Below are 19,913 nucleotides of genomic sequence, written 5' to 3' on the forward strand. Positions count from 1 at the left end.
ATTTATATAAATAGGCCCAGAATAATTGGTTATATAGATAGGCCCGTATTTTGGCCCAAGTATCGACCGACCGACCAAACTTTTAATGTTTCGGCTTTAATAGTATAGTATAGAAGTATAGATATCCGAGACAAATAAATATTGTAAAATTATCGTGTGCCAAGCACTCACAATCTCTTTGGTCGGATGAATAGCTTAAAAAGCAAAAAGGAATAGTTAATAGATGAAATAGGGAGAATTTAGTTAGGCCCCACACCTCATCCTCCTATCAGTGAGTCCGAGTCGGGACTGAAGCAAACCAACCATCTCTCTCTCTCTCTCTCTCCTCTCTCAATAGCCGTCGGATCGATTGAATTACAGGCGTCGCTCTCTCATCGCTCCTAAAAAAAGATATAGAATAGGTAAATAATTAATGGAGCTGCAAATTAAGGTAGCTCAGGCGGTTCAAGTACTGAATCACGATGCCGAGTCATGTAACCGAGTTGCTGCCAATCAGTGGCTCGTTCAGTTCCAAAACACGGATGCTGCTTGGGAAGTCGCTTCTGCGATTCTCACTTGCGATCATCATCTTCCTTTCGTCTCCGATTTCGAAGCCGAGTTCTTCGCCGCTCAGATTCTCAAAAGAAAGGTTAACTCAAAACTATTTACTTTCTCGATATTCGTGTCGCACTGTCTTAATTACCGACTTGTATGAATGAGATGCAACCTGGTTTAGTTTATAGCAAAGAGTAATGTTATTTTTTCTAATTATTAAAGCACTCACTTGTTTATTCCCTTTCTGCTGGACTCATTCTGCCCACTTTTTTGCTTCATTCCGTGGACAAAATTGCTGCCATAATTAAGATTCTCCCCGAAGAAATTGGAAAGGGATAAAATTTATCCCGAAAGTTTGAGGTTCGAGTATCAAAACATAAGTTCAAATCCTAGAGGGCCTAGACAGTGCAGGGATCATAATTCTTAGCTTAATATATACCTAAAGTTTAGTACTTTTTAGCAAATCACGAATTAGGTAAGATATATACATACATGTACTGGGATGTAATAAAAAATAGTATAACTAGCCTATTCTGGAAATGCATATCAGACAGTCTTAAATAGACATTTTTAATTAAAGTCGAATCGCTCTAATGCATCACATTGAGATGAGGAACGATCTGTTTTCTACCAAAGAGGAATGTAAGTAATTTGGATTATTAACTTCATGTCCATAAAGCTTTTACTACAGTAACATTTCATTATGCGTTTATATATTTTTGAACATATGTTTGTTTCTTCGGATTTCTACTTTGCAGTTGCATTTTTCTCTGAATATATACTTTTTCTAGTCTTTAAGTCCGTTCGTGGACTGATTCTCGGTCACTTTTTGGTTTATTTACATGGGATAAATTTTATAGAATACAATCCATTTATTAAGGGTTAAGTATCAGAATATGAGTTCAAATCCTACAGGACCTATAGGGTGCTGGGATCATAACTCTTGCAGAAAAGCTCGATCTTACAGTATTTGAGTTGATATGATAATAAATTTTAGATTTTGCATCCAAAACTAATATAGGGGGAATGTTTCTTTACAGATCCAAAATGAAGGAAATCATTTGCAATTAGGAGCTAAAGATGCTCTTCTTAATAGCCTTCTTGTTGCAGCTAAAAAATTCAGCTCGGGCCCCCCGCAGGTTCTTCAACTTACTTGGCAGGCTCTTTTGGTCATTGTTGTACTAGAAAAGGATGCTCTTTCTGTACTGATCTGTCAGAAAATATTTCAGTAGTAGTGCTGCTTCTGTTGATTGATATAATCTAGTAATCGACTGTCATGTATATTGGAATGTGCATGTATATTGGAATGTGCATTTTTAGCGTGTTGGAAATCCAAGAAATCAATAAATCTGATCGGCTCTTTTATCTTAATAACAGCTCTTAACACAAATTTGTCTTGCTCTCTCCGCTCTAATACTACACATGATGGAGCACAGTAAACCTATTGAGAAGCTTTTTTACAGTCTTCAGAATCTGCAAAGCCAGGAAAATGGCAATATTGCTGTACTGGAGATGCTAACTGTCTTGCCTGAAGTTGTAGAAGACCAAAGTACATATATTGGGCGATGCTTGTATGGCCAAGAGGTCAAGGAATTCAAACTAGAATAAATTCTTATTATGCTTTTATGACATTTATATACGTACCATATTATCTTTATTTCTAACATAAATTTTCTTTTTGTATGCAGCTTTTGTCACATACTCCGATGGTTATTGAGTTCCTACTAAAGGAATCTGAGAAATATATTGATGGTGTTGTCCAACTACACGAAAGGAATAGGAAGCTTCTGCGATGCTTACTGAGTTGGGTGAGTCAGGATTCGTTCTTACATTTATAAAATGCATTTCTAGGTGAAAATTTACAACTTTTTGTGGTTTAAATTATATCCCTTGTCTTGTCTTTTGAGACGCAGGTTCAAGCTGGTTGCTTGTCTGAAATTTCAGCCGCTTCATTGCCAGCTCACCCGCTTCTCAGTTTTGTATTCAACTCGTTGCAGGTAAATAATGTTAGTATTTTGATATATCTTAACGTCTGGCTTGGTTGATTCTGACAACAATACTTATTTTTCCCTCATTACTCTTGGTAGGTTTCCTCATCATTTGACCTGGCCGTTGAGGTTCTTGTTGAACTCGTGAGCCATCATAAGGTATGCATATGCCATTCAACATCAAAATTGTGGATAGGAGGGTACTGCAGTGTATATATACTAGGAGAGTCTTCGGATCCCATAGCTATAGATTGATTGATTCCATTTGGATGATATTTTTTCTGTTAGTAACTGGGATTACAACTACTCACAGAGGAAATAGATAATACTACCTAGCATAAAAAATAAAAATAATATTGTGCGAGTATGGTTTTTGAATTTTGGAGTCTTATTTCATTGGCTTGTTTGTGGAGAACTGGAGATTAACATTATTTGCGTTGGCCCTTCTCCTGTAAATCGGAAGTACTATAAATCTCAGTCTGTGTTCAGAAAATACCTTCAGCATATACATATAGTTAGCGAACAATTGAATTTTCTTTGGCACATACTGTGTATAGGTCATAGCTCAAACATAATGCATGAATATGAAAAGTAGTAGCTGGTCGTATCTTATTATGCACTTGTAGTTTAACTACTGATATCTTATATTCCTTGTCTTTTCTTTCTTAGGGGCTACCACAACTTCTGTTATGTAAAGTTGGATTCTTGAAGGAAGTGCTGCTTCATCCTGCTCTTAATAATCGAGATGAGAAAGTAATTGGTGGCATTGCATGTTTGATGTCGGAGATTGGTCAGGCTGTAAGAATCTCAGTTTAAATGACAATAAATTTATTCTGTTCCACATTAACACCCTTCTTGTCGAAGGTTATATTATTATATTTCAGGAGAGTTATTTATTATTATAAACAATTGTGTTGCCTTCCATATACTAGGCGCCTTCACTAATTGTAGAAGCAAATCCTGAAGCACTTGCACTGGCAGAGTCACTGTTGAGGTAAGATTTGGACACTTGAGTAGATATTGTAGACTCATTAGACTAAATTGTTACTCAGTATAGTTCAGCATCAGAATACTATGCACCCGGACGGGTTATGTCTGTAGTTGAGTAAAATAACTGGAGTTAAAGGCTCCTCTTTAGTTGTGTTCTGTCATTGGGTATAGCATTTTGTGCCTGTTCATTTCTTCCATGCATTTATTGTCTTAAACACATTTGTTTTGTGGAGCCATTTGTCTTTTAACTTTTTCGGCGTTATTAGGAGATCAGCTCATTTGATAACTTTAAAACTTGCTATTCTTCATATAAAGATATTGTTTAGTATTTGTCGCCGCTCCCAAGCCAATTTAATTGTAGCTTCTCATGATAATAGTCTTTGTTTCACCTCCAGTCCCCATTTTTGACTTCATCAACTAGGAGCCTGTTTGTCCCGGCTTTAAGCCGGGACTTAGAGCTGTAATCAACTTTAAGCTGAAAAATGTCTGTTTGTGTAATAAGTCAGAAGTCGGTTTAAAGTCAGAAATAAGCCAGAAGCTGACTTAAAGCTAGAAGTTAGTATTAGGTACTTTTTTCAGCGACTTCATTTTTTTGAACTTTTTTTTTTGATAAAAATTACCCCCAAGTCATAAGTTACCCATAAATCAATTTTATTTTCATTTTTATATTTTTAATAACCTTTAAGTCATTAATAAGTCAAAATTAGCCAAACAGACATTTTAAGCTCCCAAGTTATCACCTAAGTCACGTTAAGTCATAAGTCACGTTAAGTCATAAGTCATAAGCTCAGCCAAATGGGTTCTTCGATCTATTATTGGTGCAAAAGGCCATAGACATGTAAGGTTTGTCCGCTAAGTGGTGTGTGTTGTGCAAGTCTCTCTAAGAGCCTCTTCCAGATAGCTTCTGATTATTGCATGGCTGTTCTACCTTTTATTGGATGATGTATTAGAAAGTTTTCACAGCATTAGGACCTAAATCTGCAATTGTACAATTGTGACAGTTGTGTGGCATTTCCAAGTGCAGACTGGTATATCGCGGATTCCACTTTGCCATTCTGGTACCATCTTCCTTCTGATGTTATTATATGCTTTTAATATTTTCTGAAAATTGTAATGGGTAGTTAATTAAATGTTTCATGGATTCTGACATTACAAAGTTCAGATTCTGATTGCAATAGGAAAATATTTATTTAAAGTTCTGATAAAGCAACGTTGATGATATTCTCGTAGTTCCCCTTTTGAGTATGATGACCCCAAAAGAGTAGTAATTCTTAAAATTATGCTTACATTTAGGGGAAAAAATTGAGTATTTGCTAATGGTTGAGATACAAATTCATTCCAAGTGTATTGTTGATTTCAACCAATGTATTGAACTGTATGTATGTTTCTGGCTAAACCTCTAGCATTTATGCAAATCCTAGTATTTAACAATATGATGTGTTCAAAATTATTGGCACTAAAAAGTAACAGCTGCAGATTTTTTCATGCTTAATTGATATGTTGATATGTGCACCTTGTATGATTGGGGTTTCAGTTTTAACTTGAAAATTTATCTTAATTTACTGCAGGAGTAGTATCGTGAGCAGTATACTCGAGCTTGATATCCATAGTGAAAAAAGGAAAAGTGTTGAGGATGTGTTTTTTTCTATATTCACGGCATTATTTGATGCTCTTGTTTTGCGTGCTCAGGTTATTATTATCATCACATTTCTAATTTCTTTCTCATACATCATTATAATTAGCAATAATTATTAATTTTATTAATCGTTGCATTTTAGTCATCTTCATTATGTTTTTGTATGATCAATGCACTATCTTTTATTGCATACTCTAATATTTTGGTTTATTAACCCTCAAGTTACTTAAAACTTTCTTAAACGGTGCCGCAAAGGGGCATTAAACTGAGGGTATGCCATGGCAGACCCTCAACTTTCAGGGCATGTAGTTCATGTGCGCTAGGATTAATGGATTCTAATAAGTTGGTATTAAGGGCTAAATGAGATCCAAAGGCCATGGGTTTGAAATTTAGTTCTCAAGTATTTCTTTTGGGATACCTTTAATTGTGAGATATATGACATTTTATGTTTCACATTTGCTCTAATTTCGGATAATTGCAAAATGAACTTTCCTGTCTTTCAAAGGCAAGGTTTCAACTTTCAAGTCCCATACCCTCCCAACATGCTATTTTGGCACACCCTTCCTAAAAACCTGCCTTTGTCACTGCTTTCATAAAACTATTTCATTATGTAAAGCCAAGTTAAAGAAATATAAAGTAATTATAACTTAATTTATAACCAAAAGTAGAGACTGTCCTCAAGAAACTACGATATGAATTAGTATTTCCATGTTATCCTAAAAATGTTTAATAAGTGATATATGGATCTAAGGTTATTATTTATTTATTTGCTTTTTCATAAGATATGACCCACCCACCATTTTGGTGTTTCTTGGTAGTGTGTGAATTGTTTGCTAGTTTCGTTTCTAATTATTTTGACCGAAGTAATGCTGATGCAAAATTTCAAAATATAGCAGTACACTGGTGATATAATAATTTGACTTGATTAACAGTTAAGAGATGTATGTTCCTTTAGAACAGTTTTTCTTTTCCAAATTGACATATAGTCTTCTCAGGTGGATGATTCTACTCTGGATGATGCTGACGAAACAGTAGACCTTCCTGATAGCCTTTTGCAATTTAGGTCGAATTTAGTTGAAGTGTTGGTGGATATATGCCAGCTTCTAAAATCTGCTCCATTTATACAGAAGGTTATTAATTTAGGCCATCATGCTCTTTTTAAATTGGTCTCTGGTCTTGGTTCTATCTTTCAAAGGATTTGTTTGTTAATTTTGGACAATTTAACACTATCATCTTTATGCATATCAAAGAGAGTCATCCTTATGCTGATACAGTATATTTTCTTATTAAGGTTCTTTTTTTTGAATGACAAATCATATTGAAGTTCACACTTTAAATATTCTAGACATTAGGTGCTTGTGTTGCAATTTCTCTTAAAAGTTTTTGGGGAGTGTCTGACAATAAATGAATCAGACAGAAAACCAAATAATCATAGTTCCTTGCTCTTCTTTACTCATATTTTTGGTCCAATTTTAATATTGTGATAATTTCTTTCATGCTTTTTGATTATATCATTTCTGTTTCAGATATTTTTTGGTAGTTGGGTGTCTTCAAACTTGCATATTCCGTGGAAGGAGGTTGAAAGCAAATTGTTTGTTCTCAATGCGGTTAGTGAAGCCAACTTCATATTCTATTATGCATACTCCACTTTAACACACACACATGCACCGACAGTCCCACCAACACATATTGGTACCCCATTTTAATATTTCTCATGTAATGATTCTTTTTTTTGGTGCGCAAGTTTATTCCAGCTTAAAACTCTTTTAAAATTCATTCACATTTGTAGAGTATGCTACTAGATGTCCTATCTCTTCTATGATTTCTCAAAGGACCAAAGAAACAAATTATTTATGTATACATTAAATTATAGTAATCAATTTTTCCTATGGAATCAAAATAAGACACGGGCACATTCGCATTCTTTTCCACGGGAGAATGTCTGCTTATTTGTAAAATATGGAAGGACCGTTCTTGAAGTAGAAAATGAAGAGGAATAGCTGGATGCTTAATCTGCAAGTAAAATGTACTTGCTACGTCTTTTGTTGAAATATAAAAAAGAAAAGGTATTTATCAAATAAAAAAGAAGTTGCTTTGGTTTGTTAGTCTGCATTGTCCCTAAATCAGATGAATTTATCTTCTTAAAATCATTTGTCTGCTTGGTTCAGATATTTAGGATCAGAGATTGGAAGGTTTACGTGATTTTGACATTTCAGATCCAGAATTCCAGGGTAGTTGTATAATGCTCTACATGCATTTATATGAATCAGTACTTTAGAGTATCAATTTAGGTACCAGACGAGGCTGAGGATGTCGTGAAACACGGTGATAAAATACGTGGACCTGGTTAACAAAGTAAAGTTGCTCAGATTTTGTTGTTCATTTATCTTGGTATATCTTATGTATATTTCTATATTCTAGTACCTTACTTAATATAAGGGTCAATAACCACAGTCCATTTGGGATGTCAATCTTGGGAGCGTACTCTTGGGTCTTGACTAAGGAGCCCTCGAATTATATAGAGTAGTCTTTGCTTTTCAATTAGTTATCTGTTTCACTTGTAGAAGTTCCTATTTTGGCTTACCCCAATCTCTTCTTTGTGATAAGATGTTATGCATTTTGTGTAGCTGTTATGTAAGAATATTAGGTCCAACATATTCTAGTCATGACATTGTATTGGTTCTTGCATAGAAACATGAATCTTAGAGCCAAATTCTTCGAAGTTATTTTGTCCTTGCTCTCGCAGTCCATTGTCATTAAGAATGAGGCTCTTGTAATATTGGCGGTTAGTCCAGAATTGCGCAACTTTCAGAATGTGTATGATAATCTATAGTCCGAATCTACTTTGCAAATATGGTGTTTTTAAATTAGATGCTCGAACAATTTGGCTAGCTAGTAAGTGCAAAAACTGTAAGAGAACTACAAACATCGTTTCTGCATATGTTGCCTACCGGAAGCCCTTGTGATATTATTTTTGTCAAAGAATTGTGATTGAAGGTTGCAACTTTAGATCGGTAAATGGCGAACTTTCTCTATCCATTTTTTACAATGTTTTGTACCATTCTCTTCTTCCAGGTTGCTGAAGTAGTACTGCAAGAAACGCAAACTGTTAATCTTTCTGTAGTTACTCACTTGATGACAATCTTAACTAGTAGGAATTCTGAAGAACTCAAGGGCTTTATGTGCATTGTATGTCATATGATCTCCTATTGGTACTTCTTAATTACTTTGTTTTCAATTATTCTGCTGAACTTTAAAGTTGTCATCTGGTCTGTAGATGTAGAAGGTACCTTTTGATATCTGAATTTTTTCTACTAGGTATATAAAGCAGTTGCTGATGTTGTTGGTTCATATTCCAGATGGTTCACGGCTTTCCAGACTAATGTTAGATCATTACTGTAAGAATCGTTTAATGTTATATTATAGTCACAAATGAATCATTATAAGGCTGGTATATTATGTCCAACAATGCCTGTGTTTTGTATTGATATAAAACTCGGCAACATATATGCAATAATATATTTATCTTCTTCTACTATATTAATAATGAATAACCTTACTTTGCTTTGTGCCTAGTACTGTGGACACATTATTCATCTATTTGCACTGTCAGATTATTTTTTGCAACAGGAATTTCCAAATCAATGTGTTCAAATGCTTGTGCTTTGGCATTGCGCAAATTTTGTGAAGAAGCAACCATTGTAATGTTTGAGCCTTCGGACCTGGACATTTTGATCTGGATAGGAGAGGTTTGTTACTTTCCTTGACGATCTCTTTAGGCGTGAATCTTATCAAGTTGATCTGTGTAGTTTCCAAACATATGACATTATTGACGTTTAACATCTTAAAACAGAGACCTTTTAACGGATAATTTGCAAATAATTCAGAATCTATGTTCGCAGAAGCATGATAATCTAATTATGTTGATATGCTTATTTATTCTTGTTACCTCTTTGGTTTGATAGGGATTAGAGAAGAGTCATATATCTCAAGAGGATGATGAAGAAATATTTAATGCCATTGCTGTGGTACTTGCTTCTGTTCCTAATAAGGAGCTTAAGAACAATTTGCTGGTCAGATTGCTTTCTCCCAGTTTTGAAGCTCTTGCAAAACTTGTAAGGTCTCCTTACATTAATTATTGTGCTGGATAATTAAATAAATCTATCACAATTGGCACATACGTAACATACTTTTTTGCTTGCCACCTTGTTTAACTAAAAGATTTGAGTTTGGTCTGATGTATCTTCTATTACAGACTGCAGAAGATTCCCAGAATTCCTTGAGTAGAAATAACGGTATAAATACTAGAGAAATTAACTCAGCCGCAAGAGGATTGTACAGGTATGTACTTCTGATAGATTTATTTGCCAACATAGGACATACTGTCATAGTCTGGGAAAGCTTTGTTTTGGGTTGTATAAAAAGATTTTTTCTTATGGAGTGACAACTAGAACTAATTTTAGTAACAGTCAGGAGTTATGAACTCCACTGTAAAGTTTCTAGACTACGTTGGGATTTATAAAGATAGAAAACTGATTCATCTTAACACAAAGATTTTGTGTCTTGAAGTATATACCTGTTATTTTTATAAAAGGTTTTCCAAGGAGGCGACATAGTGTCTTGGCATACTGTGGTATCTAGGAGAGATTTGTTTAGACATGATTTAAATGGGTCAAAATGATAACTTTAGCAATGACTTGATCTATTTTACTGAACGACATAACTTCTCCCCAGTTATTAAAATTTTGTATGTTGTTTGGTATGTTGGTTCTTTTATTTCATTCCTTTCTTTATCTTCATCTTTCTACTTCTTATATATAGTAGTTATATATAACTTTTATCTATATAATATGTAATTTGCAATTGAGAACACATATTATGTCCGGAGAAATTTATTCTGTAAAAAAGTTTACTATAATTCATGTATATATCTATTGCCATCATGAATGTGTATAAACATTATAATTATGATTATACTTTTGGCCAATTATGTATAACTACAGTATAGCATTTAATTATAGAAATGGGATGTATCTAGTATATTCTGGGAAGGGTATGATGTACATAGCCTTACTTAACAGAGTAGAGAGGTTGGTTACAGGAAATAACCCCTGACATACTGCTTAAAGAGTTCAACCCATGACCATTTGGTCATGAAAACTTAACCACTGGCCGTCTCAAATCCTTGTAGCATTTAGTTATACAACTACTATTACATGTTTTAACCATTATAAATGGTTTGTTTTATATTGCTAGGTTCTGAGAACTTGCCACCTAGCCATATATATATGTGTGAAATATTGGAATGGCAATAAGAACAAAGCTAATTACAGACACATATAGACCCACACACAAACATATGTCAGCATGCATTAAAAGTTGAACATATATATGTTTATCTATGCACTATGCTTGTAAATTTATATGGTGAATGCAATATGGCTCTGGCGTCCTGGCATAGTAACAACAATGTGTCTTCTACTGAAGACTTTCCCTTTTCTGTTATAAGTTTTAGGTAGACTAATATGGTTGCATGTCAACTTTCTCCTTGCATGAAAAGTTAAGTCTAAATATAGTTCAGTTATCATAACTTTTGGTTTCAGGATGGGAACTGTATTTAGCCAACTTGCATCACGGGGTCTTGTTGGTTGTGCTTTAGATGATTCTATCCTCATACTGCTAGGGGTATTCTGGCCTCTGATTGAGAAACTTTTTTGCTCAGAACACATGGATAACACCAATATATCTACGGCAGCTTGCAGGGCTCTTTCACAAGCAATTCATTCCTCAAGTATTCATATCTTTAGTTTCTTATAATTTATCACTATGAAATATACTGTTTGGTAGATGGAGGTTTTGACATGTTTGGCCTTTTAGTTAAAACTGCGTATTTTAAGTTTTGGCATAACTAAATTTTCAGGCCTACATTTTGTGTCACTTTTGCCTAAAGCATTGGATTGTCTATCCACAAAGTTTGTGTCATCCAGAAGTCACGATTGCTACATCAGAACAGGTTAGTCTTCTTTCGCAAGACAACAAGTTAGTGATTTGTGAGCAAATCTATTGGTAGAAACTTGGTAAGTTTTGAATTTCTCACAGATACAGTATGCACAGCAACCTCATCAGCATGAATTAATATTGATCTTACACACACAGAGGCACGTGTATATGTATATGATGTAAGGTTGAAGACAAAAACTGCGACTTGACAGTATGAGTTAATTACACATTCCCTCCCTAAGCACTTGATGCACCTAAGCTGAGATACAGCCCATGTAACTGTGATACATAAATGCTAGAATGTTGTGTCTGGCTGTCAGTTTCTGTTAGCAGTAGTAGTAAATAGTAGTAGTAAATCTTACGATCTCAGGAACAATCTTACTATACATGCAACTGCAGAACCGTTCATATAAAATTGTGTTGGCTTGTAAGTTGCGCTCGAACTTCTCGACATCAAATTTGCTATTTCGAAATGACATATTTTTACCTATTATAGCCCACTTATTGTTTTTAGAAGTGCATTTGATTGAAATGATTTTGTCTGGCTAACATTCCAAGGATTTTTGGAATGTTTGGCAATAGACCGCTCAATGTTAGCAGAACGTACCAACAATGCATGGGATACCACCATGGGAGAGTGATGCATACAAATAGTCTCTGCCCTTAGTTTGTGTAGAAAGGCACTAGAAGCATGATCTTTGTGTTCCTATAACTGCAGTAGTATGTTGTACATTTAGTGCAGTACTATAAAATGAAAAATAATGTCCCCCACTGCATCACTTTAACAACAAACATAGAGGTTCATCTCTTAGGCTAGAGCCAAGTTACATCTAAATTTTGGATACTACTGAATACGCTAAAATGTGTCTACATACTCAGGAAACAGTGTCCAAAATTCAATGTTAAATTATAGCCAACAGACGACATGCATTTGTGTGTTTGCTTTTCTTTATAGTCTGCCAAACAGAGGCAAATATGGCTGACTAGACAATACATTCTTGGTTATAGTTTTTTAACTTGAGTTAATAGTGTATCTTATGCAACATTCAGTATAACCATGTGTTGACTTAAGTACTCCTTATCTAGCTGCTGTTGCTATTGAAGAGTTTGGTGGTAAAGAGGAATTTGGACCTCTTTTTATCAGTACTTTTGAAAGATTTACATATGCAACATCAGTGATGGCTCTTAATTCTTCATATGTTTGTGACCAAGAGCCTGATTTAGTGGAAGCTTACACTAATTTCGCATCAATATTGATTCGCAGCTCTCCGAAGGTCAAATCACCACTTCTCTCTCTCTCTCTCTCTCTCTCTCTCTATATATATATATATATATATATATATATATATATATCTCTATTTCTCTATCTCCCTCTCCCTCCCCCGCCCCCGCCCTCCTGCCCTCCCTCGCTCCCTCCCTCTCTTCTCTCTCTCTCTCTCTCTCTATATATATATATATATATATATATATATATATATAGGGTTGCACTCCAAAAAGAACACTTTAAAAAAAGAACATCACAGAACACTATCATAACACTTTATTTTTCACAAAGAATGATTTGTTCAGATTATAATTGTATAGTTAAACACCATTTAAACTTAATATATGAAATCTAACATCCAAATTCATCCACATTATTACTATGAAAAATTATAGAATCCAGAACAGAATTTAAAATAGAATCCAGAATAGAATCATATATATATATTTTCTGCACGAATAATTTTACATAGAATCATGTTATTTTTAACCCAAATTTATTGTTAAACATGAAGGATTCTATTATAATTCATAAAAAAAAGTCAATCAACTTAAAATTTGAAAGTATTTTAAGCTTTAGATGAGATTCTATATTTGATTCTAAAGTGTTATGTGCTGTTCTTTTTTGAGCAATTCCCTATATAACTCTAGAAAGAACACTTTAAAAAAATATTAACAAAGAATACTATCATAATACTTCATTTTTCATGAAATATAATTTGTTAAGATTATAATTATATAGTTAAACACCAATTAAACTTAATATATGAAAGACTGAAAGCTAACATCAAAGCTCATCCAAATTATTAATAGTATAAGATATATATAAGATATTATAGAGTCTGGAACGGAATCCTAGATAGAATCATATATAAATATTTTGCATGATGCATTTTACATAGAATCACGTTATTTTTAATCCATATCCATTGTTAAACGTGTTAGAATAATATTATTATTCATAATGAAAGGTTAATTAGTTTATATTAAGAATGTAATTCAAATTTTAGATGAGATTCTATATTCGATTCCATAGTGTTCTTTGTTCTTCTTTTAAGTGTGTTGTTGTTTGAGCAATGACCCCACACACACACATAGGGTTGCGCTCCATAAAAAACACTTAAAAAAAAAAGCACAGAACACTATCTTAACACTTCATTTTTCATAAAAAATGATTTGTTAAGATTATATTTTCATAGTTAAACACCAATTAAACTTGATATATGAAATCTAACATCCAATCTCATCTAAATTACATTAATATTATAGAATCAGAATGGAATCTAGAACAAAATCCAGAATAGAATCATATATATTTTTTTCATGATTAAATTTTACACAGAATCTTCTTATTTTTAATCCATATTTATTGTTAAACATGTTAGATACTATTATTATTCATAATAAAAGATTAATTGGTTTAAAATTAGAATTTAATTCAAGTTTTATATGAGATTCCATATTCGATTCTAAAGTGTTCTTCCTTATGCAATGCCATATATATATATATATATATATATATATATATATATATATATATATATATATAGGCTAACATTCCAGAGAGGGACTCCTTATATGGAGTTACATAGCGCGCCACTATAAATCATCAATTTTATTATAAATTCTGTTATAGAATACATATAAAACGTGATTCTAATATAGAATACTATAAAATATGTCTATTTTAAGTAATTTAACACTTAAAATTTGATGAAAAAAAGTATATTTTCGAAACTGATTCTACAACAGAATAATTCTTGATGATTATTATTCTGCTATAGAATCATGTTGAGATATTGCATAATTTTAGATGATCTTTGGAATAAAAAAAATTGTATAACTTCGTTTTCGGTTTAATAATCAAAATTTGCAATTATATTTCATAAAAAATATATTAGAATATATATTATGTATATATTTATAATGGTGTGCTACGTAACTCCATATAAGAGGGTATGCTATGGAGTGCTACCCTATATATATATATATATATATATATATATATATATAGAGAGAGAGAGAGAGAGAGTTCTATGGAGACCACTTTTTTTGGAGACCGTGGAGACCACTTATGTTCTGCAAGTAAAATATTGCATAAAAACATTGCAGGACTCATAATTTTGCAAATCAAAGTGCTATAAAATACATGATTTTGTGAAGTATGTTCTACAAATATCACTAATTCATTAAAATTATTGAAGAATATCTATGTTCAATAAGTAGATAGTGTATGTTCCGCAAATTGAACAAATGTTCTGCAAACTAAACATATTCCGTAGGATAAAACATTTTGTAATATTTTACATGCAAAACATATATGAAATTCAAGATTTTAAATGATATAATGATCTTTGTACAACATGATTTGCAAAATTATGAGTTTTGCAATGTTTTTATGTAATATTTTACTTGCAGAACATAAGTGGTTTATAAAAAAAGTGGTCTCCATAGAACTTAACTCTCTCTCTCTCTCTCTCTCTCTCTCTATATATATATATATATATATATATATATATATATATTGTGTCTGTGTGTCTGTGTCCGCACACACACTCAGACACAAAATTTACTGTATCAGTATGTTAATAAAGTTAACATATAACTAGATTAACTTGTCAACGGTCAAATTGTTTCAGGATGTGTTAGCTTCTTCTGGGCCTGTGCTTGAAATGTCGTTTCAGAAAGCAGCCATATGCTGTACCGCTATGCATCGCGGAGCAGCACTATCAGCAATGTCGTATATGTCGTGTGAGTACGGAAATTACATCGTATGTTTTTCATCTGTATAACAGATTACACACACACACATATATATGCAGGTTGAGGTGTCTATGGTCTTTTTGCAGGACATTATATTGTATTTTAAAATGATATAAATTTTTTGCATAATCAATTTTTTAAAACATTTTCATGAGAATGAAGAAAAAAGTTGTGTTATGCAGAAAAACTTTTCTAAAAATAATTATGTAATTTGCAAAGAAACATCACATTCTGCTGAAGAACAATGTCTTTATATATTTTACAAAAGAAAACATTGTGATGCAGTATAACAAAATATGTTCTGCAATACAACGAATGAATACAAGTTGTTGATCAAACAAACATCTCAGGATGATATTAGTTTTAAGTTTTAATTGAAATTACAGTTCTAAATTGATTCTAACCCCTATATATGTATTTTTAAGTGATGTCTTGTTTTTCTTTCTTAATATGTTTTTGGGCTTGTAGGTTTCTTGGAGATTGGCCTGACTTCTATATTGGCTTCTGTAAATTGTATCCCTGAGGGATCATTTGAAGCCATGACTATTCATGTCATATCTCATAGCGGAGAGGGACTTGTATCAAGTGTAGTGTATGCTTTACTTGGTGTTTCTGCAATGTCAAGGGTAAGAAAAAAGGAAAACATGAAGACCTATATTCTTTTGCATTTGGTTGGTTGTAGAATAATGGTGGAGGAGATAGTAGTAAAAGTGAGAGAAAAGGTTAGAGATGGAAAAGAAGGGTGAATTATATATTAGCGGAAATGATAGTGAAGAAGCCATATATCGTAAATAATAGATGATAAAACTTTCGAAGGACATTTGTGGGAGAAAGAAATGAACATTGATTTGTATATCGAAAGGAATGAAGCTAAATTTAGTGAGGGTTAATGGATGAGAAAAGGATATATATGCATACTATATGTGTGTGTGTTTCTCTATGAACAATATAGCCCGAGTTCTATTCTCTTCACACACGATTCCAACTCGACTAAGGTGACTTATGGAGAGGCTTTTAATTTTATATTATCATCAGAATCAAAATTTTAATTTAGCAAAAAAAAAAAAGAATCAAATTTTAAATTTGAGAGAATCAGTGGGTGTATGGGTGGTGCTCCTAGTGCTAGAAAAGGTTGAGAGCTTGACACTCACCTTCTCCATTCCTTAACTGTTAAAAGTTTGTCAACATCCTAAAAAGCGGGAAAAGTTACTTTATTCGATCAATATATTTCTGGATACCTGTAAATTTGAATTTAAGCTCTCTGAAGAGGACAAGAATTTTGCTACTGTGATGCTTGCAGTTAATACTATATTTGAAATTACTTTCCATGAAGGACCCAAATCCTGTCGACTAGTTAAGATTGTTTAATTTCATAATGTAAAGAAGAGAAACACTTGTGCACGCCTATAATTGGTGAAGGCCACAAATAAAGCACCTTTCGAACTTGCATTGTATTTCATTGTCATCAATTAACTTGATAATTACTAGCTTGTTCTTCATCTATATCTCCCCTAAATTCCTACACAATTTCCTGTAATTCTCATAGGTTCACAAATCAGCGACAATATTGCAACAGTTGGCTGCAATATGCAGTTTAATTGAAAGGACGATGTGGAAGGCTGTACTTTGTTGGGAGTCTTTGCATAAGTGGCTTCATTCTGCGGTCAGTCTCTCTTCCAACAGGGGTGGCCCTGATGATTAATGTTTTTTTGCATTTATGATATGATAGCTGACTAAAAATTACCATTAAATGATTTGCATTGGGGTATCTGTTAATATTTTTTATATTTTATCTATAATTTTAAATTTATATTGTTATAATTACTGTAAGTGTTATTAATATTTGGGCAAGAAAAGATAACATAATAAAAAATAGTAAAGCTAACTAGCGAGACCCGTAACAAATGGTGTGAATTGCTTGAGCACACTTTTTACCATTTCTTTTCATTTGTTCATATATTGGTTCAGCAAAATAGCTTATCTATTGTACAGATGCATTTACCCAGACGGTTTTTAGGCAACTGTCTAAGCCATGTCTATTTGTTATGTGTTATTATTTTTTTTTGCTTTTTTCAGCTTGAGATGGTCAACTGTTCTGTTTATAGCAGGTGCAGACTTTGCCACCTGAGTATTTAAGGCAGGGGGAAACAGATTCGTTGGTGCCTATATGGTTGAAGGCTCTTTCTTCTGCTGGTTCAGATTATCTTGACAGCATTAATTGTAACGGAAGAAAAAATGAGTGTGCCCATATGCAAGGAAAAGGAGGAAGGGTTTTAAAACGACTAATTCGGGAATTTGCTGATAGTCATCGAAGTGTTCCCAGTCTGATTTAGTCAACCAATAGGGCAAGGCTAACTAAAGTTGCCATTTACCTTAAAGGCTTGTGACATTAGTCACCACTCACTATAATATTTAACAGGTTCTTGCTTGGTCATTAACGGAGGTGATGCAGCGGAGTACATTCTGCTGCAGCTTTTAAGCCAAAATCTTGGCTGATCAGCACCTAAGTAGGTTCTATTGCAGATTTATGGTATATTTGACGCCCCACCTAACCCTGGGGGTATCTTTCCAGATCCCCTAATTAACATTTAAATGAACCTGTAACCCATTGATATCGGAGGCACTACAGAAACCGAAATCTGAGGCCAACAGGATCGTGTAACAATTGATCCTTATTTTTGTCTTTGCAGGCCTCTTTACCTTTGTGGTATATATGTAAGAGGGTTCAAATACCACAGGAACTATACAACAGGAAGAAAAAGAATCAGAGATTCTGGGAAAGTAAGATTGCTCTGCAAGTGGTTGGTGCTCATATACAATTTCCGTAGTTGCTTGTTACACTAGAATCTCTGTGAACGGTAAAGTGACAAAAGAAGCTTTGTATAGCAGTTAGGTTCAGTTTAGATGTTTCAATGTTAGATTTTCTTCTCTTTTGTACACGAAAAATGTTTGTTTGATTACAGTTTAAGGCAATTAAATCCCAAGTTGTCTGATTAGAAAATAAATGTCTAATGATAAAAGGATTAATTATGAAACCACACTCCGAAGCTGCTGTTTTCAGTAATAAGCTTATTTTGGATGACTTTTACTTAGGGGTGGCAATCGTTTCGTTTCGTATACTTTCGTTTCGTGTGTTTTTGTGTTTCGTGTACTCGAAGGTGAAACCCGTATCCGCCCGTTATTAATTTCGTGTACCTAATTTGAAACCCATATCCGATCCGAAATGTTTCGTGTATATTATATATATATATATATAATAATAATATATTTTTAATCAAAAAATAGATTTAATATATATACTTTTTCATAATTTTATTAAATGTGAATTATATATTTATACTTGTATACAACTCTCTATAAATTTGTTAATGTATCTATAATATATATCCACACATACATATAAATATATACTTTTACACAGTTATATGATAAATATATCATAACATATATATAATAAATATTTCGTACAAATATTTCGTGTATTTCGTGTACCCCAAATGAAAACTCATATCCGACACGAAATCTATCGTGTAAGTTCGTGTTCGTGTACTTTCGTGTTTCGTATATCAAAAATCAAAACTCATATCCATTTTTTTCGTGTCGTTTCGTTTCGTGTTAGCGTGTTACGTGTCAAATTGTCGGGTTTACTTTTACTTGGAACTTTGATGTGGTTCGAAAATAATTCAAAATAATTGAATTTGTAAATTTAATAATTATATTCCTGTTACATATGTGTTATACATATATTGAACATATTTACGACCGTTTTTTAGACAATAACGTGATTACATATTCGTAATATATGGTTTATGTGTTTTTCTATAGATCTGGACATAGTATTAATGTATATTTATAAATTAAATTGGAGTAACATTTTTATTTGATTCAACATGAAATACCTTACGACAAAGAACAATGCAATTGGGGTTGAGCATTTGTTTGAAGTGGATGGCTGCAAGATTCCTCCAAGATATTTCTTATATATAATTTTTCAAATAAGTTTAATTACAACAATCTGTTAATCATTTTTAAAAAATCTAGGATCTTTAAAAATTTTCGGGTGTAATTTTTTGTTTTATATTAATATCTAGAAAACTATGCGACTTTAAGATTTCAAATATTTTACGCTCCGCTTCATTTTACAGGAGTAGATAGAAAAAATTCTATCTATTGATTACTTTATAGCTTTTAAGATCTTCAAATATTTCAGAGTGTAACTTTCATTCATTTTATATTAGTAAATTTGAGAAGCTACACCTCTTAAAGCTCTGGTAATGTGGTAATATGACTATATTATTATATTAATTTTGAATAAATATTTAAAAAATTGTTGGAGTTATTTTAAAAGCTCCGAGAGGTGGTTTGGTTGCAGAGAGGGCATGTGGTTTGAATTAAGAATCCATGTGTTTAGTTGAATGCTGAAATGAGCATATTTGATTTAAAATATTTTTAAGTAAATAATTATAACTAATTTAAAATAATTTTGAAAAATATATTTGAATCATCAATTTCATTTGGTATTATTGATTTGAATTTAAGGATATAAATAAAAATGAAAATAAAAGAAAAGAAAATTGATTTCTCGAACTCATGTTTCATACCCATCTCTTCCCTCGGATATGATCGTATCTTGTAGGTTTGAGTTATGGGTTTGAAAAAAAAAAAAAAATCTACTTTGTAAGTTTGAGAAGTACGGGCCGGGTTTGAAACAAAAAAATATTCAACCAAATACGATGTAT

General features: G+C 32.8%; 1 protein-coding gene across 5 annotated transcripts; it reads left to right on the top strand.

Annotated features, from left to right (window-relative positions):
- The first annotated feature begins 230 nt into the window (after window positions 1-230).
- Window positions 231-18,212, top strand: LOC108204297 (transportin MOS14). 5 transcript variants are annotated; one of them, XM_017373660.2, is made up of 24 exons: window positions 231-628; window positions 1,575-1,673; window positions 1,912-2,118; window positions 2,223-2,342; window positions 2,448-2,531; window positions 2,622-2,681; window positions 3,192-3,320; window positions 3,455-3,516; window positions 4,514-4,570; window positions 5,081-5,201; window positions 6,144-6,278; window positions 6,675-6,755; window positions 8,224-8,337; window positions 8,467-8,546; window positions 8,762-8,897; window positions 9,114-9,263; window positions 9,404-9,489; window positions 10,752-10,939; window positions 11,069-11,161; window positions 12,235-12,422; window positions 15,051-15,162; window positions 15,643-15,800; window positions 16,721-16,837; window positions 17,283-18,212. In XM_017373660.2, exons 1-24 carry the CDS (start codon window positions 413-415, stop codon window positions 17,505-17,507), a joined length of 3,018 nt encoding a protein of 1,005 aa, XP_017229149.2. In that variant the 5' UTR covers window positions 231-412; the 3' UTR covers window positions 17,508-18,212. The 5 variants fall into 5 exon arrangements, 4 of the variants coding, with proteins under 4 accessions (XP_017229149.2, XP_063947778.1, XP_063947781.1 ...); XR_010291242.1 differs by having other exon boundaries at window positions 277-628; window positions 15,051-15,182; XM_064091708.1 differs by having other exon boundaries at window positions 277-628; window positions 17,280-17,656.
- The last annotated feature ends 1,701 nt before the right edge of the window (window positions 18,213-19,913 follow it).

Source organism: Daucus carota, chromosome 1 (genome assembly GCF_001625215.2).
Source record: "Daucus carota subsp. sativus chromosome 1, DH1 v3.0, whole genome shotgun sequence".
NCBI lineage: Eukaryota > Viridiplantae > Streptophyta > Magnoliopsida > Apiales > Apiaceae > Daucus > Daucus carota.

Excerpts from the sequence above, each read along its gene's own strand:
- LOC108204297 (XM_064091708.1), top strand. The coding sequence starts at position 413 with ATGGAGCTGCAAATTAAGGTAGCTCAGGCGGTTCAAGTACTGAATCAC. Across the intron at positions 2,119-2,222 it reads GATGCTTGTATGGCCAAGAG|CTTTTGTCACATACTCCGAT; the intron begins GTCAAGGAATTC and ends TTTTGTATGCAG. Across the intron at positions 6,279-6,674 it reads CTGCTCCATTTATACAGAAG|ATATTTTTTGGTAGTTGGGT; the intron begins GTTATTAATTTA and ends TTTCTGTTTCAG.